Below are 25,138 nucleotides of genomic sequence, written 5' to 3' on the forward strand. Positions count from 1 at the left end.
ATTTTTGTGGTATATTATTCAGTAACTACAAAACAAAACGTGCAACAAATTCAATCAATCAATAAAAAAATATATTTTTGTTTTGCTTTAAACTAATGTAGGGAGGTGCCTGAATAATAAACTACTTTTTATCTGTATTCTTTAGTATTTTACTTGTTTCACTTATTTTTTATATTAGATTGTGTAATTATAAGCGGCCGTGGTGCAGAGGTAGAGCGGCCAACCTCTGATCAAAGGATTGCAGGTTTGGTTTCCTGCCCTTCCCACACGTGTAGAAGTGTTCTTGGGCGACACTGAATCCCACAATGCACCTGGTGGTTAGAGGCAGCAGAGCCACCATCAGGTGGGAATGTGGTTGTGAATGAGACTGTGCAGCACTTTGGGGTCTCTGAGGAGGTAGTAGAGCGCTATAGTATTATCATTTATTTTTATCTCCCCGATCTTTTTGCTTTGCTTTGGATTTAATTAAAAAAAGATGAGTTTTGATTTGATAAATTTGCTTTGATGTTTTACCTTCATTCTGTAGTTTCATGTTAGTATTTTATTCATACCTAGACCAACTTCACAAAAGTTAGTTCCTCCCTGCAGCATAAATGCAGCAGCTGAAACATGAGGCCTGCAAACAGAAAAACATGTTTTTAAGTAAATTTAGGACCATTCAAATCAAAAAACCTTAAGATTTTAAGGGAAGGGTTAGGGATTAAGGGCTACTGTCCAGCTTGTTTTCTAACATGTCTCACTCTGCCATGTTCTGATTGGCTGGACACACCCATAAAGGTGTGTCCAGCCATTAGATCAACCATATCTTGTATGTAGACACGTCCGCCCTTCTGGTCTGGAGTATCCCACCTCTGTTTTAATATGGATATGTCTAACTTTTTGAGAGTCTGCTGGAACCCGGTTTCTTTTAAGCGGTTTTTTTGAATGTCACTTGTTCTTTGCTGCCTGAAGCTAAAATGGTGGAAAGGAATTCAGAAATTTTACAAAATTTAAATATATTTCTAGTAAGTCAAAGTTGGCAAGATGATTTAAACGTTTTTTTTAATCCAGTAAACTGAGACCTCTCAGTTATGGGTGATGGGAAGGGAGGGTGGGGTCGCTCTCAAATGTCCCGCCCACATCTCAGATGCAAATGAACCAACTACTGCTGCTCTGCAGACACTGTCCAACAGAATGATAGGTTTGGATTTTGGCCTAAAAACAGTAAAATCCTAATTAAACCACCACTGGAAACGGTCAAGAGTTCTACAGACGATCAAAGTTGGACTTTAATCATTTAAAAAAAATAAATTACAAAAGTGTGGTAAAATAATTCGCCTACATCAGCTGTTCATTGTAACCATTGCCTCAGCTGTTTTAGGAGTCTACCAGCACTGCAAAGCACTTGAAAAACTCATTTATTCACCAGTTGGAGCAAAATTGACAGTCTTTTATTCAGGTTCCCCTGCGGTCGTGGGTAACGCCCACAAACGGAAAAGAACTCAAAATGAACATTTAAAGGAAACCTTTGACATTTTGATAAGACAGTAAAAATAAAAAAAGACCTTCAGAAGACTTTACAAGAGTTCATTTAATACCGACATCTGCAGGAGAAGCTGTGGAGGGACGTGATCATACAAACCCTTTTCTGTACATACAGATTTACACTTTGTGGGAACATGATGTATGATCCTGCAGCCTCCTGTTCTGGTGTTCTGTTCAACAGACGAGTGGGGATGGGGCCCGCATCCCGACTCCCCTTCAGTACCGTTAGCTTCCAAACGGCCCCGACAGATGTTGCACTGAACAAAGCGTGTGCTCCGTTCTGTCACAACATTTGGAATGCAGGAGCGGCACGCTGACCACCGCTGACAGAACCCAGGAGTGGTTCCTCCAGGATGTCCAGCTGGGATGCAGGAGCGGAGCTTGAACCGAACTTGAACTGAAAGTTGCTGGGACCATAGCCAGAAGATCTGTGGGGCTGAGGAGAGGTGGGGGGGGACCATCTGGCCTCGTCTCAACCTGTCCGTTGATTCTGTAAAACCCTTTCTAATTAATAAAATCAAAGGCAGGAAAATAAAATGAAAGTATATATATATAACTCTTTCAGGTCCTTTTTATGTAGAATCAACAGGTTTTTTTATTCTTCTTCACTCTCATTTTCATGCTCCATGTCTTCTTCTCCGTTTGCTTTGGGTTCTGTTCTGTTGCCCTCATCCTCTTCCTCTGAACTTTGCTGGTCTTCTTCCATGCCCTCCTCTTCTTCCCAGTGCTGAGGAAGGTAAGATGGGTCAGAATCAGGCCGCTTTGTCTGTAACTGTGCTGCTAACATCTAGATCAGGGGTCTGCAACCACGAGGCTGTTAATGTCAAAAGTATTTCTAGTGAAGCTAAACAGACAAGTCGTCAATCACAAACAGTTAGGCACAGTTCACCATTCTGCAAGGCTTCTGACTACAGTACCCACAATGCTCCAACAACCATTAAGCGGTGTGGCTTTGTATTTCATCAAAGTCGTACTAAAACGCTGACGGTGTTTGGAGTGGTGTTTATCACAGAAAACCAAGTGGAGATCAATCAGCACAGCCTGAGGCTGAACATTAGACAGGCCGGATTGTTCAATGGATTTCCTATTTAAAAAAACAAACAAGGATTTTAGGTGCGCCTCATAGAAAGACAAATACAGAAAGGGTCACTTTGTACGGCTTTACGAATTTCTGGCTGAGCTGTACCAACAATAGTCTCTGCATGACATCACGCTGCCTCTAAATGTGTGGCTTTGTTATTATATGTTGTACAGGACGCCTTATTTTGAAAGGAAGTTATGTGAACCTCTGTCACAACTTATTTAATGTGTCAAAACATTGGATTTTCTCTTCATATGCATGTTTTATTTATGCTAATATTTCATTTCTATTTATCAGAATAGCAACAATAACATAAATGAGTGATTTTGTGGCTCCTTCTGGGTTCTAGTCAGTGAGAAATGGACCCAAATGGCTGCAAGTGTTGCAGACCCCTGATCTGTCCAGAATCTGACTTACATCAGAGTCATCCTCAGGAAGAACTTCATCACCAGAAGCTTCATTTTCATCTGATGACTCTGGAAACAGCAAAGAGAGCAAAGCAAACAAATCCATCAGCATCCAACACTAAAGCAGCTCAGACACAGACATTAGAATAGAGCCTTAGATCTTCACACTGCCAGGTCTGAGGATCGGTACTGGAGTAGCTGAAAATCTGCAGGAGCAAAGTCTGTTCAAAATGATCAGTCAGGCAGAGGGGATGTCTGTTCCAAACACGTCTGGGTCCTGGATTTAGTTAAGCCAAGTCAGCTACAGGCTCCACTGAACAGCTGTTCTGTCACAAAGTGCATCTTTTCTGTCAATCAACAGTTTTCAACCAAATGAAGTTTCAAATTAGATTTATAGAGTCCTACTCTATTCTACAAGGAACTGCATCATTAACTGGGTTATTTATTGTCTAGTTTTAGTGCTACTTATTATCTGTTCTTTATTATCATCTTCTTTTTGGAGCTATGGTGACAAATCAATGTCCCCATCGTGGGATCAACTGGATCTATTTCTTTGTTTCTTATCTCTGTGTTTTTCAACCCCTTTTGAGCCAAGGTAGACTTTTTCCTTAATAAAAATTCCACAGAACACCAGCCTCCAAAAGTGTAAAAGAGGAGAAAGTCTATAGTATGTATTGATGTACAGTCCCTCCACAATCTATCTTATCTCATAGATCTATCTCATAGATCTACCTCATCTCCCCTCATTGAGACGGAATGTTTTCGATCACTGATCACAAACTATGGCTGTAAGCTCTCTGCTGCCTGCCAGGACTCCACTCCACAAACCCAGTGGTGGTCACCAGATGTAAAGGATCTAGCCTGGCTGGGTTGTGGGACCACTGAGACCGCTGATAGGAATCAACAATCCATGCAGGGATCAACTCTGAGGAGCTCAGGAAGGAGGATGAGCGGTCAGCCTCAGAGTAATACTGCCCAACTATTCAGCCTCTCAGAAGACAGAAGGAGTTCTACACAGCATTCCCTTGTTTATTGAAGGAGATACTTTCCATAAATTACTTGCAATAAGTGAAACCCATGAAGTAGAATTATAGATCTTTGGTTCTCATTCATCCAAATGATGTCTTAACCCTTGTGCTATCCTAGGCACTTTACCATTGGGAGTTGGGTCATCTAGACCCACTAGAGAGTGCTCTGAACCTTTTTTCTTCAATGATTTGTGATCTTCACTGGTGTCCATGGATTACATGAAATCTTTCCACTAGGCCTGCACAATATACCGCAAATTTATCGTTATCGCAATATCCAGCTCTGCAATAGGCATATCGCAAAAGACGGCGAATATCGCAATAAATCGCAAACCCAAAATGTGTTAAAACAATCTTCTAGCAGCTTGAAGCATTTAACGAATTAAATAAATCCCTTTATGCTTTGACCAATCAGATGGACGCCTTTCCATTGTTGACCAATCAGATGGAGGCCTATTATGTTAACCCTGGTCCTGAAGAGCCTCAACCCTGCCTGTTTTCCAGCTCTCCTTAACCAGCTTGCTGTTGATTGGCTGACTCAAGTGATTTCACATCCTGATTGACAGAACACACCTGATTTTGGTTATCATTATCGAGCAGTCTAGGGAGAATTGGAAAACAGACAGGGTTGAGGCTCTTGAGGACCAGGGTTAGCCACCCTGACGTTTGTCCCCCATGTCGATGAGGGTCATTTGGAGTATAATTTTTAAACTGTTGCAATGAAATGGGAATGCTGTTTTTGTTTATTTTTCTATTTGTTTATTTACCGCAAATTTATCGTTATCGCAATATTGATCACTAATATCGCATATCGCAAGTTTTCCTCATATCGTGCAGCCCTACTTTCCACCTTTATCCACCTTTGTCATGGTAGGGAGAACACCTCAATGGAAGGGGGGGGTCAGCTAAGATAGCACAAGGGTTATAGTCATAGCAACTGGACTTCAAATCTTCCTTGAAATGTTTTACTGCTCATCCCAGTGGCTTCATCATGGGTGCAGTTCACATTTGTATTCTCCAGGTGGGACACCCACATTCCTGCAGTTGGATGGTTTAATGAAAGGGGAACAAAGAAGAGAAACCAGAGTAGACGGCTCCCCTCTAGTAGTCCCCCCCAGACCTATCACAGTGTCGGTGGGTGTGGTCGCGCTGGAGTTTTGGTCCAGGGCAGGACAGGAAACAAATGGTGACTGAGGGAAGGGTTATTAACATGTACATGTATCGTTTACTTGAAGTGAAATGGTGAGAACGTGAAAGGTGAGGCGCAAAATAGTGAAGGAACACTGTGGAAAATGGTGGTGAGAGGTTGACCTCAACTGAGGGCATCGTCAAAAGATTGAAGGAATACCATGAGGACCTCCTGACAACTTCTGCTGAGGAACCAGCTAATGAGGATGCAGTCCACAGAGGGGGTCAAAAGGTGAAACGGGGGAGTCTGCCATGAGAACCTCATGTGTGTAGGTGTTGATGGGCGGTCTTTGGTGGCACGCCTTCATGTGGCGGTCATGGACGCTGCCTCTGGACTGGCACATGAAGGGGTTACTCTTTTCAATCTGTAGGGTGGTTTGCCCTCTGCAGAGAGGTGGAGAGCTGCTGCTGCTAGTGGAGGACTTTATGACTCTTTTTCCACAAAGAGGGAATAATGGAGGGTGGGATTGACAGCCAGATGGGTCCTACAGTAACGCAGTCGTCGTATCATCTGCTGTAGTGAAGAAAAAGATGAGCCGAAAAGCAAACTCCCAATTTCTTGGTCAGTCAATGTTCCCACCCTACCCCACCTACTGTCACCTCCCCCAAAAAGAGATAAACTGGTTTCCTAAAAAGCCATAGAGGCAAAAGACTTTCTGTGCACTTAAGCAAGACAGGTTTTCCCATCTCCATCTTTTGCACAACCAAAAAAAGGTCAGAGGTTTCTTCAGACCACTTTGCTCGCTCTGATGCTTACTGATTCTACGTTTGACAAATGGTTGCTACAGAGAGAGTGTGAAACGTGTGCTAAATGGTTTTCCCTTCATGTTTTGATGGATTTCTGTGCAGTTTCCTCCAAAAAAAATGTCTCGTTTTGAGTGTTTTCATACACCCACATAAGTAAACTTGCTATTTTGAAGCCTGTCCTCAGATTTCCAAAGATACAGTTTAACAATCAGCAAGAAAAGCTTTGTGGTCTTAAAGATCAGCAGAAATAAGTTACTTCTAAATTGTTTAAATGGATTTCAGGCAAGAACTGACATTTATTTGTCACTTATCCAAAATAACAAATAGTCAACTTTTCTAAATCTATAGCAGCTTATACATTAGTTACACACAAACTTATGAGAAAAATGTTTGAATGTGGTCAAACATTCCCACACTGGATCCATAATGCATCGCCCACAAAGGGCTGACTGAACCTCACTTCCTCTTCCTCCTAATCAGCTGGGTTTATTGGGTTTTTGTTCACTGCAGCTTCACAGCCTAAACCCACTGACAGGGGACTTAGAATTCAAAGCACAGGTTAATTATATCATGATTGCCATTTTCTATGTGCTTCAATTAAGTTTTTTTTACAGTCTGGTAATGAGAAATGAAGACTAACAAAAGGGTCTGGTTGCCGTTTTCGAAGGGGAGGATCTGAATTCCGGTGGTCAGGTTGCCAGGAAACAGAATCCATCTTTGTGTCAAAAGATCCACTGATGAAAATCTCCTTTTTGGTGATTTTAACATGTTCTTGTGGCCTTTTTCTCATGACGGAAGACATTTTTAACGAAAATTAAGCTCAAAATTGCATTTCTGAGTATTTCTTTACAGACAAAAAAAGCAGTTTGAAAAATCGTTTGTGTTGCAGAAAAAACACAAAGCCACAAGCTCCCTGTCCTGCTGTAGACGACTAGATCAATGTACATCTTTGTTTTCCTTGTTCATTTAGTACAAAAATAGCTCCAATATCACCTGCTATTTTTGTTGCCCCGTTAATGTTAAGTTGGGTCCCTAAGGGGCTGTGAGCTAGCGGGAGACCACTTAAATGAATGATGGAAATGGGGACGGGTTTATTCTGTGAGGTGACTTTCTAATGAACTACTGCCGCTCTGCAGACTGCGTCCTAAAAAACGACACGTTTTTTTATTTTATTTAAAAGCAGGATAATCGTAATTAAAGGACGACTGGGAATGCTTTAAAGAGAGAAAAATAATCTGGATGTGTCTTTAAACACTCCTGTTATAGAATAGATGGTGGGCACATAAAGGCATACAAACAGGATAATAAAAAGTATTTTAATATCTATAATTTTGCTGAAAAGTTAAAAAAGTTATGGTCTAAAAATTAACAATAAGCTATTTCTGTTAAGGTTCATTCAGTCCATCAGTACTGAAGCATAGAATATGCTCAGAAAGAGGTCAAAGACAACAGCTGGGGAAGCAGCTGTTAGTCACACTCACCGTCTTCATACACCAGCTTTGCTGTGTGGTCGACCTCTGAGACCATGTTGCTGCTGTCACTGGCCGCCACCTAGTGGTTGAATGACAGACATTACAGATCAACAGACATGTTTGAAACAATGATCCAACTCCATCCTGATAGAGGCTGGAACTTGACCCACAGAGAACCAACATGCTGGTGTTTGCTTCTGCTGTAGGAAATCACCTCTTTTCACAGGTTTATGTACATTTATATTCAGGAAATGCAATTTATATTCGGCAAAATGACTTACATGCGTCATCAGCAGGTAAAGTTTCCCGTGAAGTTTTGTGAGTTTGTGGAACATTTTTACTCTGCTCTCGATCATGTGATAAAGGACTCCCAGCTCAGTGACCAGGTCCGGCAGCTGAATCAGAGCAGAGAACAGCAGCACACAAGATAAGTGACTCCAGCAGAAAATGTATGTTTAAGTTTTAAAAACCTTTTCTGATCATGCTTTGATCTTTTCTAAAGGCGCTCCCAGTGGTCTGTTAAGTCTGTTTACCGTAATTTTCAGGTTATAGAGCACACCTGATTACAAGCCGCACCGACTCAATTTAAGGAGGTTAAGTCATACTTTACATACACGAGCCGCAATTTACTACCAACACTATCGGCCCATCACTGATTATCCTGACCCACAGACTATACGACTGGCTTCAGTCTCACTGAGGGAGGAGTTAACAGTGCGTCAACCCATTTATTTGAACACACCCACATCTCCCAAACAGCATGGACCTCACTTCTGCTCACAGCTCCCTCAGTTATGGTGAGGAAATTCACACCCACTTCCCATGAGTCTTAGGGGCTTAAGGCGGGGCTAACCCCCAGGTCGCCACATTGTGTTGTAGATTGAGGATGTATATGTGCTGAAACCGCGTGCGTGTTTACAAAGGAGCAGGGAGCTGCAGCGGGAGGAGGGGAGAACAGGAGAGCAGCTCTCCTCTCCTTCCGCCTGTGTCACGGCAGCAGTATGGTAGTAACAGGGCGGGTTAAAAAAAACAGACAAGTAAAAGAAAGCAGCAGTGACTTAAAGCGCGCACCTCAGCGCAGCGCGTGCGCCAGGAGTTTCCTTCCACAACAGTGACACATGGTCATGATCTTGCCCCGCGGGCTCCTTGACCGGCTTTTCCAAATCCGTCGGTGATGGTGGATTATTTCACGCTGCTTTTAACGATTGCTTTTAACTTGAAAGCTGCGTCATATTGTAGTGGCGATCACGTGCACGTTGGGTCTAATGGCACCAAAGGATTGTGGGATGCGGCTGGGCATGCATGTTTCTTTTATTGCACCCTGACTGAAGGGTCTAATAGCTGAAGTGAGGTCCATGCTGTTTGGCTGCTTGTAGGTGTGTCTAAATCAAATAGGCTTGTTGCTGGAAGTTGGATCATGCATTCAGCCACCCTCCGAGATTGCACGAGCGCTCCCGGCGGCTGTCAAATAAATCCATAAATTAGCCGCATCATTGAATAAGCCGCAGGGTCGAAAGCGTATGACAAAAGTAGGGCTTATAGGCCGGAAATTACGGTAGTCCATTTTTAGGCCAAATCAAAAAACCTGTGCCGTTGTGGGCAGGACTGTTGGCAAAAAGCAACCCTGTACCCCGCACCCCTTCCCCCTCGTTGCCGAGAGCTCTCTGTTTACACAATCTCCTGGTAGCTTACAGCCCCTCACAACCCCAACTTAATAGCAGTGCAACAAAAATGGCAGCATTATTGGAGCTATCCAGACGTACAGTTTTGAGTTGGATATCAGCTCAGACGAGGAAAACAAAGACGCACATGGATGCAGTCGTCTATGAGACGATGCATCAGAATGGAGCAGAGCAGGAATCATGTGATCTGCCCAGTGCATCTTCTACGTCACAAATACAATCTTTATACTGGCATTTTTTCATCTTCTACTGATTCAAAACAATTTGGATAAAGAAATACTTCTTATAAATATAAATACAGAAAAAGACTACAAGAACAGGTTAAAACACCAAAATCTTAATTATCAACAGAGTGGGTCTTTAAAGAAAAAATGAAAATATTGTTACAATATTTTCTAAAGAAAATAAAGTGGACTCACAGATGCCAGGTACGACGTGTGGTGCATGAGGACAGCCTTCAGCCACCGAACCATCAGAATTCCCCTGTTGAGAGGAAAATGGTCAACAATGTCAACCAACCAGGAAAAACGAGGCTTTACAAAAAGTGAACATTCTTTTCAAAATAAGTCAAGTTTTTCACTCACGCAAAAGGATGTCCTTGAAGTCTATTTGTGAGCTATAAAGCAGAGAAATGGCCGATTAAAATGACAGCCGTCTGTGGTGCAGTTATGAATGTAGACGTTAGCGTGTCAAAGCACAGCCGTATTTGATGACCCACCTCTTTAACCAACGGAAGAACAGCAGAGAGCGGTAACCGAGCAACCGTCTTCTTTATCACCATCTCTTTACGAGTCTGTAAAACTTTCTGCAAGAAAAAAAATTGACGAGGTTCATTCAAAAGTCCAGAACTCTGCAGACGTTTCAGATAAACTTTGTCCCTCCACCAAACTTTCAGTACAACGTTCTTCTGCTACGTTCACACCAAACGCCATTCACGCGTTAAATTCATTTCTGCCACCTCTTTTTGAGGGAGGGGGAGGAGCTACTGTGAAAAGATGTTCCATGAAAGCATTGAATGTTTATCCCCATTTTATAGGCAGTGCATCCACGACCAATGATGCGGAGAGATCAGGTTTATTTCTATTGAAGGGCTCTACGAAAGCGTCGATAGTCATTTCTCACATCAGGTTCATGAAATGATTCAGAGACTCTGCCTGTTCGATGAACTGCGTCTGAATGACGGCCGCTCTCAGCGGTACTTCTGTCTCTTGCTGTGCCGCATTAGTCCAAGGATGGAAAAATATAAATAAAATAATTTTCTTATTGTCTCGATGCAAAAAAAAATACATATCTTTAAGTTCAGGAGAAGGATCAGATTCTCCTCCATGTTGGTTTTGGACTCCGCCCAAAACATGTCACGGGGCAAAGCGACGGCCCTGATTAGTTAATGCGACGCCTTTTCTTCCCCAAAATTCTGACCTCTTAAAAGCATCACACCGCAACCCCCGACATGCACTGCTGCCAGACCACCACACCCCGTCCAAAGATCAAAACGCACCCGAGAACAGTGGCGGTTCTACACTAACTTACCCCTTGTGCAAGTAACCCCATCAGCTCTTTGAATTTGGTATTTCATTGTGTGTAACTTTGTGGGCATGGAAAATGCCGCCCCCTATGAAGTGCCGCCCTGGGCCACCGTCCACCTCACCCATATCAAAAACCGCCACTGCCCGAGAACCTCTGATCGTCTCTACACATTGACTCAACGTTGAACCTGGACACCCGTGACGCCTAAACGTGTTTGATATAAAGGTAGTTTTAGGATAAACATCTCTGCAGAGAAATGAACTTGAAATCAAAACAAACTACACGTCTTTCTTTCATCTGCACATGTGAGAATCTGGAGATCATACTTACATTTAGGATGTCGGCGTCGTTGCTCTCCAGACCTTGCACCAACAGCACCGCATAATTGTCCGTCTGTAAAGACGCCTTCACCTTCTCGCTGGATGTGGCTGATAGATCGATCTCGCCAAGCTGCTCAGCTATTGACATCTATGGAGAGAGATTACAGATAAGCCTGGAGACTTCTATTCACATTTATTTGACAAGTCTTTATTAAGAAAGCAATGATGCCACTGTCACGTGTGCTTAAAATAAAGGTGGAAGGTTTTGTTTGCAAGCCTCCAATTACAGCCTGATGATGATGAATGTCTTCATTAACAGAACAGTGTGACACAGGATCACTATTAAACACGTCTCCTGGCTGATTACAACCACTGCTCTCACTCGGTGTGAAAACAAATCTTATCAATAAGGAAAGAGCAGCCAGGAAACTGGTGCACATGCACTGACCTCTTTGGTGTCCTTTTTTCTTTTCTCTGATGCCTTTTCAAGATGGGATCCTTTTAATGGAGCTTGGTGACCAGGAAGTCCAGGCACCAGTACTTTGCTCTTTGTGTTAACAACCGGGGTTTTCACCTGGAGGAAATGATTCAAACAAAATAGTCAAGCTGTTTTCTTCATTTGTGCCCACAGGTTTGTGATTTCAGAAAAAGTGCTGTTACCTTTGAGACGGTGCTCTCCATGGTGAGAGACAAGCTGGTCTTCACGTCTCGACTCAAACACACGTGTCTCTCTGTGGTGTTGACCTCCTGTGGAGAGTGACAGAGGAAAACACATTCATTCAGGTTTTGTTCACATAATACTGCTTCAAATTAGAACATCGTTTAAAGTTCTACATAGAACAGGAGACATAATAAGCCTCAGATTTGATTTTCATAAGATTCTTGTTCATTTATTGGTGACCACATTTTTTGACTGATGATCCTCTGGATCCAAATTTCATCCACTTAGGCAGCCAAAGACTTGGAACCACCAACTGTTCATCTTAATATGTGTTTTAAAAATAAGTTTCAACGTAGATCCCATCGGTCATCATCCTTTACCATGAGCTCAGAAACTCTGTTAAACTGAAACCTGAGGATGGATAAAGAAAAACAAAAGACAAAGCCTTCTTATAAAGCAGGGGTCGGGAACCTTTCTGGCCAAGAGAGCCATACATTTTTTACATATTTTTAAATGTAATTTTGAAAGAGCCATACATTAATGTAGTGTCCCTTTACCACACTGAGGCATGGAGACTTAACCTCTTTTAAGGTTCTTTATTCTGGTTACTGCAGACCGCAACAAACGCCGTTCAATTAATTCAGCAACTCCTCAATCTCTCTCGCAGAGACGAGAGCGCTTCTCCCAACTTTATATTCGCTCCTGCCGCGTTAGCCCTCCCATTTCCCTTATTCGGCCCACAGCTGAACCCCATTGGTCCAAACTACCTAACAACAGGCTGAGCGACAAAACTGGGCCAATCAGATCTCTGCTTGATGCGTTCATGAACTCCAGAACTTTTAATGCGGCCCAACAGTCATCCAACTCAGTCCGCGACAATATGTTTAAAACTAAATATACAAATGAATGTGTGCATTTGATGTAAATTCAACATTTTTAAAGTACAATAAGTCTGTGGATTCTTTTTAATAACATTGTTATGCTGTTGCTGATAAATGATGAGTATTTCTCGTGGTAGTTTTGCTGATGGTCTAGTCTGGTTGATACATGGTGAGTTTCTGCTTCGTTCAGGCGTTGAGACTTTAAACGGGATCGTAGGTCTGAATGTTCTGTAGATGTGAGACAGACATGGAACCAAACACACACTCACACGCTGCAGTGAGTGACGGGCAGCGGGTTTTACGTTTTTACAATCCCTGCGCGATTCACCTGCTGCCGGTCCCCCCCAACCCCACCCTCTGCTTTCTCCCTCACACATCCCGTCCCCGCAACAGTTTTGGGCACGGCAATTGACAGGTTTCCGGCTGGTACAAACTCTGTGAAATAATAGATAATAGTAAACTGATAGTTTTCTCTCCAAGCACCGCTACTACTGCGCGCCTCTGGCATCGCATCGCGCCCGAGAAGGACTGGTCTAATGAAATAAAAAGTATAATTAAAGATTTGTCTGCGAGCCACATGTGACCATCAAAAGAGCCATATATGGCTCGCGAGCCTTAGGTTCCCGACCCCTGTTATAAAGCCAACATTGGATTTAAAGTCCCACTCAAATCATGTCTGATCCATTTTAAAAGCGTTCCTGGTGGTCTTGTATTTAGAATTAGGCCGTTTTAGGACATAGTTTCTGCAGAGCGGCAGGAGTTCATTAGAAACCCATCTGCTCTTGATTCACTGCAGATCCAAGAAATACTCAGGAATGCAGTCTTTCCCTTCATTTTGTGAAGTTTCTGTCCTCCATCGTCAGAAAAAGATCACCACAAAAACTATATAACAATATTTGATCATTGTAGGTCAAACTCCACGAGAGTAGAAACTCCAATGAGTCTGTTGCTGCTTTTTCACATTAAGCTGAAGGTAAAGAAAAACGATTTCAACTTGACTCAGGCGTGTGTATATCCTTTGTGGAAAGGCCAACAATAAAAGCTGAACCAACTATTAAAAGTTCAACTATTGTAACTTTTGCTTTTTGTACAGTTTAATTAGTGGAGGTTAATTTAATACCAAGAATCTGCAATGAAGAATGATGGAGAAAACAATGATGGAATTCATCCAAACTTCAATTTTCCTTTTCATTTAAATGTTTTTTTTTAACATTTTCTTGAAGCATTTTTCTCATAATGTAAGAATGTAAAGTTAAAACTGTATTGTAAGCATTTCTTCATTCCAATTGTGATGAAACAGAAGCAGATGGAAAAAAAATACAGTTTGAAAGATCTCAGATGTGATGCAGAAACTGAAATGGGCGGGTCAAAGTCTCTCTGCTTTATTCCATTTGGATGCATCAATAAGATCATTTCATGTCTCCATTTTCCTCTTCTGAGCTGGATTCTAGCTTAAAACTTTATGTCTGATAGCTCCAATGTTGCTCGCCGTTTTTGTTGCACCGCAAATGTGAAGGGCTGCAAGGTAGCGGGAGAGTGCGAGCAGGGGAATGATGGGATATCAGTGGAGGCTTACTTCCATGGCAACAGTCCCGTCCACAACTAGTGGCAAGTTTCTGATGAACTCCTGCCGCTTTGCAGAAATGATGTCCACTAGGAAGTTTCAGATCAAAAAATTATTGGAGTTGGACTTTAATTAGATCAAAAACCAAAAGTTCATTGAGCTTCACTTGTCTGTTTATCTCCAACCTCTGAGTGAAAAGCAACAACCAAAAGCTGTGTTTGACCATCTGTTCATTCTTGTTACCTCTAAGCCCCTCGTTCTGTTGCTTATATTAAGACGATTATGGTTGTCTTCCCCTCACACACGTGTGTTTACTGACTGTTTGGGGTGTAGTTCCTGATCCTCTGCACTCACCACTTGCTCTATGACGGGCTGCAGGTGGTTTCCGTAGGCCAGCAGCACGGACCGGGAATCCCTTCCGAGCACAGCAGCCAGCATGGGGATGGGCATCGGTGACTCCCTGGTGTCTGCCATTTGCACCGAACACGAGGGCAAAAAGGGCTTCTTACAGGGTCTGAGGGCACACATTTACAGGAAAACCACTTTAAATTCAAAGTGACTGTATTTGAACCAGGAGACGGGGGTAGGAACATCAAAACTCTAAGTTCACACTGCCCATGGCAGCATACGTTCAAGTGGCCAACGAAAAGCTTCTAGATGTGTATACGTGCGTGTCAGGCTTCCGGTGTTCATGTGTAGCTATGCTAGTTTCTACAACCGTTTTTGGGCTTCGGGTACCAAACACACGGCCATTGAATATGGGACAATAAGGGACTCTGATTTGGTAGTCACATATGGATGGCGTAGCTTTTTATTTATGAAGTTCAAACCATTTCATAAACGATCATGAAGGAGAAATGAATAATTGTTCTTTGTGTCAAGTCAGACAGTCTTTTATGTATCTGAACAGAGGTGTGAAAGAAACAGCCTGGAACAAGATTCACCAGAGCTGAATCGCTTCTACATTTAGCACCAAGCCTCTTCCAGCTGTGGACATGCGCCGCTAAACAATAAGCTCCTCCCTGCTTGTCCAGCGTGAACACCAAGGCCCCTGGCTCATTGAAGTACCCGTGTTCCGTGCGTTATTGAACGTGCATCACATGCCCAGTTTGTGTGTAGCTTCATTTGTAAAGTTACTTTCACAGCGAATCCAATGCGCGTGTCCAGTTTCAATTCAGAGTCAACGTACAGACAGCATCAGAGTTCCTGCGGCGCATTTTGAGCGTCGGGTGCGGCGCAGCAGTCTGACAGCAGTGTAATTTGAGCGTTGTGGCATGTCCAGAGTTCAAAAATCAGGGTCTCAGCTTTGGGCATGTGACGTGCTCAGGGACTCGATCACCGTGTGGCGTACAAATCCAACATGGAGGATCGATCTGGCTGTTCTCATCCTTAACTTCCATCCATCCAAGCTTATGAACACATCTTTGGACAGGGGTCGAGCAGCGAATTCACGGTCCAAAGAAAGGCAACCAACACCAATTTGGTGTGCAAATTGTGTTTGCTGGGAACGCAGCTTTAGAGTTCAGATGAACGTATGCAGCAGAGTTTGTTCTACGGGACTAAAGGTCAAGATCACAGCGCCTTTTTCTTATATTTAAAGGTAGGAAAATTAAATGCTGCGGCTCCTTGATTTTACATCACAAACAGTATGTATTACAGACAGGGTCTATCAGTGAAGGACTCACCCATTTAAAAAGTGCTCAAACAAATGCAGCTGCCCATCCTGACACACCACTGCCAGCCTTACCGCCTGCAGGAACAAAGACGTTTCAGTGAGCAGAAGCAGTCTTGGAAGAACAAGCACCAGTCAAAAAAGAACGTCTAACCTCTTCCTTGCTGTTGGATGGGACGAGGTCAACGTGTCTCGGCTCATCAGTGAGTGTGAACGACACCACCGAGTTCTTGTCCTTCCCATCTTCTCGTACTTGCCTAAAGTCAGAATTCTCAGTTACATAGAGTCCAACAGAAATGTAACAATGGAGCATTTTTATGGTAATATTTAACACCAAACATTTCACAGACAAGAAAAAACATTTTTGTTTTTTATTTAACAACTTCTAAAAGCTAAAACTTCATTTGCATTTTTCATGTTAATGTTTTGTTATGGATGAAGAAAAACCTCAGATGTGAAAAATATTGTTGCATACATAAATGTTTGCAGAGCATGTTCAGCAAACATCACAATAACCCCCCCCTTAACCTTCTAACTGGACATCTGTGCATCATTACTGATCTACTCCGTTAGGAGATTCATGGTTTTGGGAAATAACGGTCCCTGTGCTCAACTTTAGGCTAAGTTTCTTTGTTTTTCCCTTAAAAAAACAAGTTTAGACATTATCTGTTTAAAGCAGCGATGCCCTTTCACATCTGCACAATATTGGTGTTGGCAGATAAATGAATTCTAAATATGTCTATTCTTCTGAAAATTGCTGCTGATTTTTATTGTATTCTTCCGCCCTGACGGTTTTTTTCTCCATGTTTGGAGCTTTGAGGTAAGCAGGGTAAACCCGTAAAATAATGTTCCTTTTTCACTTCAGGTTTCATGTTATCCATTCAGAATCCTATAGGGCAGGGGTCGGGAACCTTTTTGGCCGAGAGAGCCATAAATGCCACATATTTTGAAATGTAATTTCGAAAGAGCCATACAATAATGTAGTGTCCCTTCCCCACGGAGACTTAACCTCTTTTAAAGTTCTTTATTCTGGTTACTGCAGACCGCAACAAACGCCGTTCAATTAATTCAGCAACTCCTGAATCTCTCCCGCCGACACGAGAGCGCTTCTCCCAACTTTATATTCCCCTGCTCCCGCTGCAGCCCTCCCATTTCCCTTATTCGGCCCATAGCTGAACCCCATTGGTCCAAACTACCTAACAACAGGCTGAGCGACAGAACTGAGGGCCAATCAGATCTCTGCTTGACGCGTTCAATGAACTCCAGAACTTTTAACGCGGCCCAACAGTCATCCAACTCAGTCCGCGACAATTTGTTTAAAACTAAATATACAAGTGAATGTGTGCATTTGATTTAATTTCAACATTTTTAAAGTACAATAAGTCTGTGGATTCTTTTTAATAACATTGTTATTCTGTTGCTAATAAATGATGAGTATTTCTCGTGGTAGTTTTGCTGATGGTCTAGTCTGGTTGATTATGTGGTGAGTTTCTGCTTCATGCAGGCGTTGAGACTTTAAACGTGATCGTAGGTCTGAATGTTCTGTAGATGTGAGAGACTGCTCACATGCAGACGCGGAGCCAAACACACACTCACACGCTGCAGTGAGTGACGGGAAGCGGGTTTTACGTTTTTACAATCCCTGCGCGATTCACCTGCTGCCTGTCCCCACAACCCCACCCTCACCCTCTGCTTTCTCCCTCACACATCCCGTCCCCGCATCTGCGCGCTCTTTCTCAGAGACGGGAGCGCGTAGTTTTAGGCGCGTCAATTCACAGGTTTCCAGCTGGTACAAACTCTGTGAAATAATAGATAATAGTAACTGATAGCGCTGGCGCAGATTTCTCTCTCCAAGCACCGCTACTACTGCGCGCCTCTTGCATCGCATCGCGCCCGAGAAGGACTGGTCTAATGAAAAAAAAAAACTATAATTAAAGATTTGTCTGCGAGCCACATGTGACCATCAAAAGAGCCATATATGGCTCGCGAGCCATAGGTTCCCGACCCCTGCTATAGGGGATAAAGGGGATTCCAGGCGGACATAAGTTCAGATGTTCTATAGTTTTTAAACTCCTGGAAGCCTTTTTATACATGGGGCTGACATTTACTCACAGCTCCACTAAAGAGGTTTTTAAGCAGAGGCTTTGAAAGCAGCTCAGTAAAGCATTTCTGAGAACTGGGCTCACATCAGGTCAGCACCTAAATCCCAAACCTGTCAGGCTGTTGGTTCCTCACAGTGTCAACATGACCATCTCTGGCACTAAAACAAGCTGGACTTGATTAAAAAAGGGAAAAAAGCATCTTAAGCTAATAAGCATTAGCATTTTAAATGATTTACTGTCAAACTCTGTATAGACATTTGTTAAAACTGTCTGAACATGAAAAAAGCTTTAATTTAGTCTAGCTTCACAAAAATGTAATAATATTCACTCAGCTGACATTTTATGACCAAACTGCTTTTGAATTGTCCAGTTTGAGCCGTCAGTGGAAATAAATGTCATCAAACTTTTGGTTTTTCTTTAGTGAAGTTTGTTTTTGGTTCATCTTAAAGACACGTTATGTTTACCTTTATATTTTTATTCAATGGAAAATATCTAAATATCGATTGTTTCTACCTCCCATCATGGCTGAAGTCCTTTTCATTTCTATGGCTCCATGAAAGCATTGGCGTCTTTTACTGTGTTCATACTTTTAACAAAAACATTTCCTTCTGTCCCGTTTGTGCTCAGTGCTTTACTTCAATGACGGCTGCCACTCACCAAACACTGATCAGCCGGTCGTGTGCAGCGCCGGACACAAAGTACAGCCCGTTGCTGTCGGGGGGTCGAGTGGTGGCAAAGCGCAGGGTCGTCACAGCCGTTGAATGTCCTGTGAATTTCTACAGAGGAAACACAACATTAGGGTTGTGGACTAACTAACAACCAACATAAAGACAATCCCTCACTCTGTAGAGCTCCTTGGTGTCCAGGTCCCACATCTTGATCACATGTCCCGCTGAAAGCAGCAGTTTGCCGTCAGGACTGACACACAGGCTGGTCACTGCGGCGCGGTCCGCCTTCCACTTACTGTTCCAACAGAGAAGCAGACAGGGGAACATTAGGATTCACTTACCCAGAAGCATTAGAGTGAGATCCCAGAGCAGTTTCAGACCCAGAAGAAAACTCTTCTGGGGTTGTCCAGGGTGGCTTTCCTTGGTCTTTGTTTTATTTAGAATTCTCACCACTCCCTGAACCAGGGGTGTCAAACTCCAGGCCCCGAGGACCGGCCCCCTGCTCCAGAAATACTGTCTTATTTACTGCTGGTTACCTGGATCAGGTGTGTTTAACAGGTAATGAGCTTCAATGGCAGGTTGGTTGGAAAACACCAGGCTCTGGATTCTGACACCTCTGCCCTGAACCATTCCAAGGACTACAATGGGTTAACCGAGCATCCGACAGGATGTCACTGTGACATCACTGTCTGCGTCTTCACCCCAAAGGCCCCACTTCAAAGCATTTCTAACGGCCTCATGTTTTTAGGGAAGCAGACATTCACATGACAACCTAAAGTATTCTGCTTTATCCCAGTGAAGGACAAATGTCTCCTGAAGGTCATCAGTCAGATCCTGCAGGACTCGATTTTCCCCCTTTAATCACCGGTGGGCTCTTGAACATAACCCTGTCCACATTCATTTGTCAGAGTGTCTCAGTACAGCCAGACATCCACTGCTCCAACTGGTCTTCATACCTTATTTAAGGGCGCCACGATAGAGGAACATGAATGGGGTCAACAACGCAGGACTTCTGATTAAATGTCGTGAAAAACGACATCTTTTACAGAGAGAATTAACCTATTATGATATATTCATTTTTAACAGAACGTTAAGAATTCTCAACAGGGGGCCCAATACATCGATCGTGATCAACTGGTGGTTCGTTAAGGAAGGGGAGCTAGATTGTGGGTCATGTATATATATTAACTCGCCCTCAGTGGATCATCACCATCCTTGCCATGAAGGAAGTCATTTGATTGACACACAGAACAGCCAATCGTACGTCTGCCAGTACAAACGTCACTGCCCTCCCCACACTCCTCCTCTTAAACATCAGAGAAGTGTGGCCATTCAGCCTCAGACTCCTAACCGTGGATTTGGGGATTTTTTCCTCAGCTGACCAAAAAAGTGTCATCACTCCTGCTTTACAATTAATCAACGGACAGAAGACTTAACTTTTACAAAAAATATTTAGAAAACCGTGAAAAAAGGGTCACAAAACGCGGTAGAGAAACCAACATCTTGTATCGTGCAGTATGGAGAATGTTCTGATCTTGACCCAGGTATTACCTCTGAGAACTCGTCCTGACATCACATGACTGTAGCATTCTAGACATGGTCTACAGCAACATGACTGGATTTGTGTTGATTTGGTTTGGAACCGTCAGAAGTGGGGGAAAAGTGTCAAACGTTGGCAGTGACCATTTTTATGTCACGTTAGGAGACCAACCTCCTCATCTTTCCTGACTGCAGGTCCCATTCCACAATGTTTGTGTCGTCTGAGCCGCTGTACAACACGCTGTCTTCAGGGTGCCAGTGGACACAGTTCACTCCTGCACTGTGAGCTTCATCCTGACAGAGAAAACAAGACGTTAAAAAACAGCTATACATACATCATGACATCAGCACTAACGACTACACATTCATGCTAAGAATGATCGTTCACTGAAATATAATCTACATCACACGTGTCAAACTCAAGGCCCCAAATGTGGCCCTCCATGTCATTTTATGTGGCCCGCGAGAGCGTGAATGTTTTTAATTTCTTAAAATAAAAATTGGTTTGTATTTATTCATATTTAGGGGGAATCTGACTTGAAATATCAGATTGAGCAACTATACATTATGACTTAAACACTGTCCATATAACCTAACCTGACAGAATCATATTTATGCATATTCTATGCAACTGTAATTGTCATTTAAAAGGTTATAATAAATAAACAATGGGTTATTTAACATTAAGGAGTAGTTACATTTATTTTTCATTACATTTAGTTACATGTATAAGTTATATCTGGCCCTTGAGGACAGACACTATGCTGATGTGGCCCTCAGTGAAAATGAGTTTGACCCCCCTGCTCTACATCACACTTTGATATTTATAAAACTGTATTAATATGAGTCTGTTAACAATGTGAAAAATGTTGGACGTGTTTTACTTGTTTAAGGCACAGAAAAAATATGTTTATGTACTTTAATCAACTAAAAAGTCATTTAAAGTGATTTGACTGTTTATTTGAACTGGATTCGGTGACACCCCCCCCCCCCGGCATTCCAAACAGGAAGTACAAAGTGGTTCCAAGAAACCAAAATCCCATAGACTTCTATAGAGAAATAAACAGCTGTTAGTCAGTCGATCTATTTGTCAGAATGACTCTTTTTGATCTGTCAACTAATTTGAGTTTATTTGGTTGAAGCCAGTCATTTTCTATGGGTGACGTCACAAATAATTCACAGACCATGGATATGTGATACGGCTCATCGTAGAAACACTCAACTGTTCTATCAAATATGAATGTGTACATTTTTTTTAACTGTATATATTTTGGGTATATAGATTGGGGGGGGGTGTTAAACCACCAAATGGCTCCCCCAGGGGACGGGACAAACGTGGAGAACATTTCTCATACCAAGCTGCATGAACTTTGAAGATTCTTTCCTTTGGGTTTTGCCTGTGACTGATGCTGATGCATCCACATGTCTGCAGCTAGCTTGAGCATTTTTCAGCCAATCACAGTTACATTGTCCATTCCAAAGAATTCCCTCTTAAACTGCTGCTTTGACTGTTTTCCTTTCTTAAATTGGGCACAAACCCAGAATGCTGCAGTTCCTCAAACGACCACTGGAGGTTGGTCCAAAAACCAGCAAACTCCTATCCTATGTTGATAACTTCAACTCTTTCCCCAAAATAAACAGAAGTACAGCGTACTGTTATGTCTGATTTGAATGGTTTTGCCATTTATCAGAAGCAAAAGTGATTTTTTCCCTGCAAGTTGAAATTCCTCATCCTTTAAACTATGATGTATATTTTCTCTGAACCATCACATAACTACCATTAAAAAAACAAAAATTCTCATTTGAAAGAGAAAATGGACCAAATTTCCCCTTAGTGGGATTAATAAAATATCATTGATTGAAAAATATATATATTACAGCAGAATGTGGCTATTTTTTAAAGTGCAATGCATTCAATATACAACCTTAGGCAAAGATTTGCTACCAACAGTCATGAATTAGTGCAGAAAAACCAACATGTCTGCATTATTATCTTTTTGTTTATTTCATTCTTTACTTTTCTCAAACCTTCAATTTAGTAACAATGAACTGAAAATAGAAAAGCTTCTAGAATGTTTTAACCAACACAGACGTGAGTTTCTTTAAAGTTTTCTGCAGACTGTGAGGAAACAGCATCAGCCTCACCGCCGTTTCCTCTCCAGACCACTGCAGATGATTTCTAACCCATCTGTCACATCCAGGTGTGTGTTGGAGGTATTATGGGATTTTTAGTCCCAACTGCAGGTTTGAGCTCTGATCACAGTGAAAGGCGTATTTTACATCTGTTCCAAACTAACCAGGGAACAGTGGAGGCTTCCCTTAGCAGTGCTGTAGAGGAGGACGCTGCCAGCCGCTGTGCCCATCGCCAACAGGTCGGCCTTCTCCTCCACCTGCACCGCCTCCGATTTCCTCTTCTTCCTCTGAGGTCCCTCCTGAAGAACATTAGATGAATTATGAAAACATGCCCCCACATCATCTATTCATTAGTTATGTCCTCCCCAAACAATGATATGCATATTATTTCAAACAAAAAGCCACATTCTTAAAAACTGATTTGTATAAAGACAGACAACTAACCTCCACACTGATCGCTCCTCTTATTGATCATGGGTTGTAGTACTGATAAAGTCAGAATGCTAATAACTAAGTTATTTAAATGGAGACCACCAAGCTCATCGTGACAACATATTAGTTACATATATACACATATTTATTCCTGTTTGGGGAGTCACCAACGCTACACTTCAAATGGGACATCCTGCTCCTTCACTACTACTAACCATGTGGGACAAACATGTGCGCTCGTGTGGAGCTTTTCATGCTAGCTAGCTAGAGTAACTATTCCGATAAACAAAACTTTTCGACAAACATTGAATTTGTAAAGCAAAATCATGACCCAGTAATGTAACAACCTATGAATATAGTTTATCTTTACAGTTTGGATCGCGTCCGTTCGATAGGAAACGCGTGCCACATAGTTTTTTCGGGCCTCGCTCCGACGCTAGCTCGTGCGGCTAACGGTAGCTTCACGCACCTTCACTGTTCGGCATGGTCCCCAGGCGATGCACGTGCAAGTGGCACTCAAATGAGCTGAAGGCACGTATTCTTGGTGAATAGTTTTGCTGTCTGTATTCCAGATTCGAAGTCTCCCATCCTGAGCGCACACAGCCAAATACTGGCGTGATTTGGGTGAGAAAACGCAGGGTAGCTGCAGCGATGAGCTGCCACCGTCAGACGCCATTTCTGTGGCTCTTCTTGCGTCTGCGTGCGCCGCCGTGCTTACACAAACCACGTGCGTCCAATCACGGGCATGCGCACTGTTACTCACCAAGGACTGCCCCCTCTTGCCCGCCAGAAGGTGTTGACATAACTGCAGGTTACATTTTGTGATGACACTTCAAATTTCTTTTGAGTTATTTGCCTAAATAAGCAAATATTATTCACATTATATTTCATTAAGTACAAATAAAAAAGTTAAAATATATCACGTTTCTGACCATTACAAATGAAGATAATTTACTTTTAGTTTAGTTGTTTTTTACTATTATAACCCCCCCCCCCCCCTACAGTTTAAATACAGTTTTAAAGGCCTTGGTGATTCTGCAGATGAAAGGACTTTCATTGTTTGATTATCTTTCCATTGTTCTGCTTTGTTAAATTAATTATGTAAGTGTTTCCATAATTATGATGCATATTTGACAAAATCGTACAGTGCTCCTTTGTACGACGGAGTATTAGGGCCACCAAAAAAAAAAAAAATTAGAGCCACCAAAAAAAAAAAAAGTAAAATTACGAGATTTTATCTCGTAAATTTAGGAGATAAAAACTCGTAAATTTAGGAGAAAAAAAGTCGTAATTTTAGGAGATTACAGTGGAAGTTAGCATGCAGAGCAGACCGACTAAACTTTGTTGAACAGGTGAGCTGAATGTTTATTGATAACGTTCCAAATGTCTGGAAGGTCATTTGTTTGATTTACGATTCATTAAAGTTTTATTTATTGATGGTTGGTTTGCAGGATCTCTGCAGCCCGATGAAGCCGTCGTCGGTGTCCCTGCAGCTGTTCGCTTGAATCCTTTCTTCTTCCACCAAAGACAAGACTCTACGTCTGTGTGACGCTTCCGTCACACAAAAGGAGGAGCACTTTTTTTTGGCATTTTCAACGTTCCAAAGCTAATATAAAACACTATTTTCATTCCTCTTTATTGTTTTATGCTGAAACGGGACATTTCATCTGCAGGAGGGGGCGTTTGTAACACTGTTTACTTCCGCATTGGTGTTGGGATGACAGGTTCATGACGTAATGAGACAAATGAACTTCAGGATATGTGAATGAAAAGGAGAATAAAGGCTGCAGCGATTGTCTACACCCAAACGTGTCTCTGAGCTCCTTATTTTACATATTAAACTCCGCTTTACTGACACTGAACCCCGGAAAGACTGCTGCACGGAAAATAATCTGATTTTGAGTTGCCAAAAGGTTCAGAATCTCTTTGTTTTAAACCTATAATAATCCGGAAATGAAGCTTCACAAAAGGCTCCACATACTTCATCTTCAAGCTAGGTTCCGATAAACGGACAACTTCGGTGTTTTTTCCTTAATCTACGACTTTTTTCTCGTAAATTTATGAGATTTTAAGTCGTAAATGTATGAGATAAAAAGTCGTAAATTTACGAGTTTTTATCTCCTAAATTTACGAGATAAAATCTCGTAATTTTACTTTTTTTTTTTTTTTGGTGGCTCTAATTTTTTTTTTTTTGGTGGCCCTAATACTCCGTCGTACCTTTGTGATCTAGTAATAACAGGTTTTAAAATATATATGACTACAACTGTATTTTTGTAAAACATAGAATTGAAAATCATTATAATTTAAACTGGTTGTTGTGAAGAAATTTTGTATGACAAAGTGTGAAGTAAAACAGAAAGTATTTTTGGAGTTGTGCAGGACTTGAATGGTAGATGTACCAACATGGTGTGGTGTGCAGGTGAGCTAGATGAGTTGAAGGTGGAGATGAATCCACTGAGGATCAGATTTGATGTGGTGATGGACAGAATGACAGATGAGTCTCTGAGCAC

The 25,138-nt window shown here is 42.1% G+C and overlaps 1 protein-coding gene across 1 annotated transcript; it reads right to left on the reverse strand.

Annotated features, from left to right (window-relative positions):
• Nucleotides 1-1,381: 1,381 nt before the first annotated feature.
• On the reverse strand, nucleotides 1,382-23,412 carry wdr43 (WD repeat domain 43). Its single transcript, XM_004082805.5, has 18 exons — nucleotides 23,098-23,412; nucleotides 22,361-22,495; nucleotides 20,236-20,357; nucleotides 18,699-18,819; nucleotides 18,514-18,632; nucleotides 15,909-16,011; nucleotides 15,768-15,832; nucleotides 14,437-14,596; nucleotides 11,637-11,723; nucleotides 11,425-11,550; nucleotides 10,987-11,124; nucleotides 9,848-9,934; nucleotides 9,714-9,745; nucleotides 9,549-9,612; nucleotides 7,729-7,842; nucleotides 7,457-7,526; nucleotides 3,023-3,081; nucleotides 1,382-2,251 (listed from the first exon to the last, which is right to left on the reverse strand). The coding sequence occupies exons 1-18, from the start codon at nucleotides 23,302-23,304 to the stop codon at nucleotides 2,120-2,122; spliced, it is 1,941 nt and encodes a 646-aa protein (XP_004082853.1). The 5' UTR covers nucleotides 23,305-23,412; the 3' UTR covers nucleotides 1,382-2,119.
• Nucleotides 23,413-25,138: the final 1,726 nt, after the last annotated feature.

Source organism: Oryzias latipes, chromosome 22 (assembly GCF_053564925.1).
Source record: "Oryzias latipes strain Hd-rR chromosome 22, Olatipes_Hd-rR_3.1".
Taxonomy (NCBI): domain Eukaryota; kingdom Metazoa; phylum Chordata; class Actinopteri; order Beloniformes; family Adrianichthyidae; genus Oryzias; species Oryzias latipes.

Coding starts and splice junctions, on each gene's coding strand:
- wdr43 (XM_004082805.5), bottom strand. CDS start 23,304: ATGGCGTCTGACGGTGGCAGCTCATCGCTGCAGCTACCCTGCGTTTTC. Junction 18,820..20,235: donor CAGTCAGGAAAGATGAGGAG/GTTGGTCTCCTA, acceptor CTGTTGGAACAG/TAAGTGGAAGGCGGACCGCG. Junction 9,746..9,847: donor TTCTTCCGTTGGTTAAAGAG/GTGGGTCATCAA, acceptor TCTGCTTTATAG/CTCACAAATAGACTTCAAGG.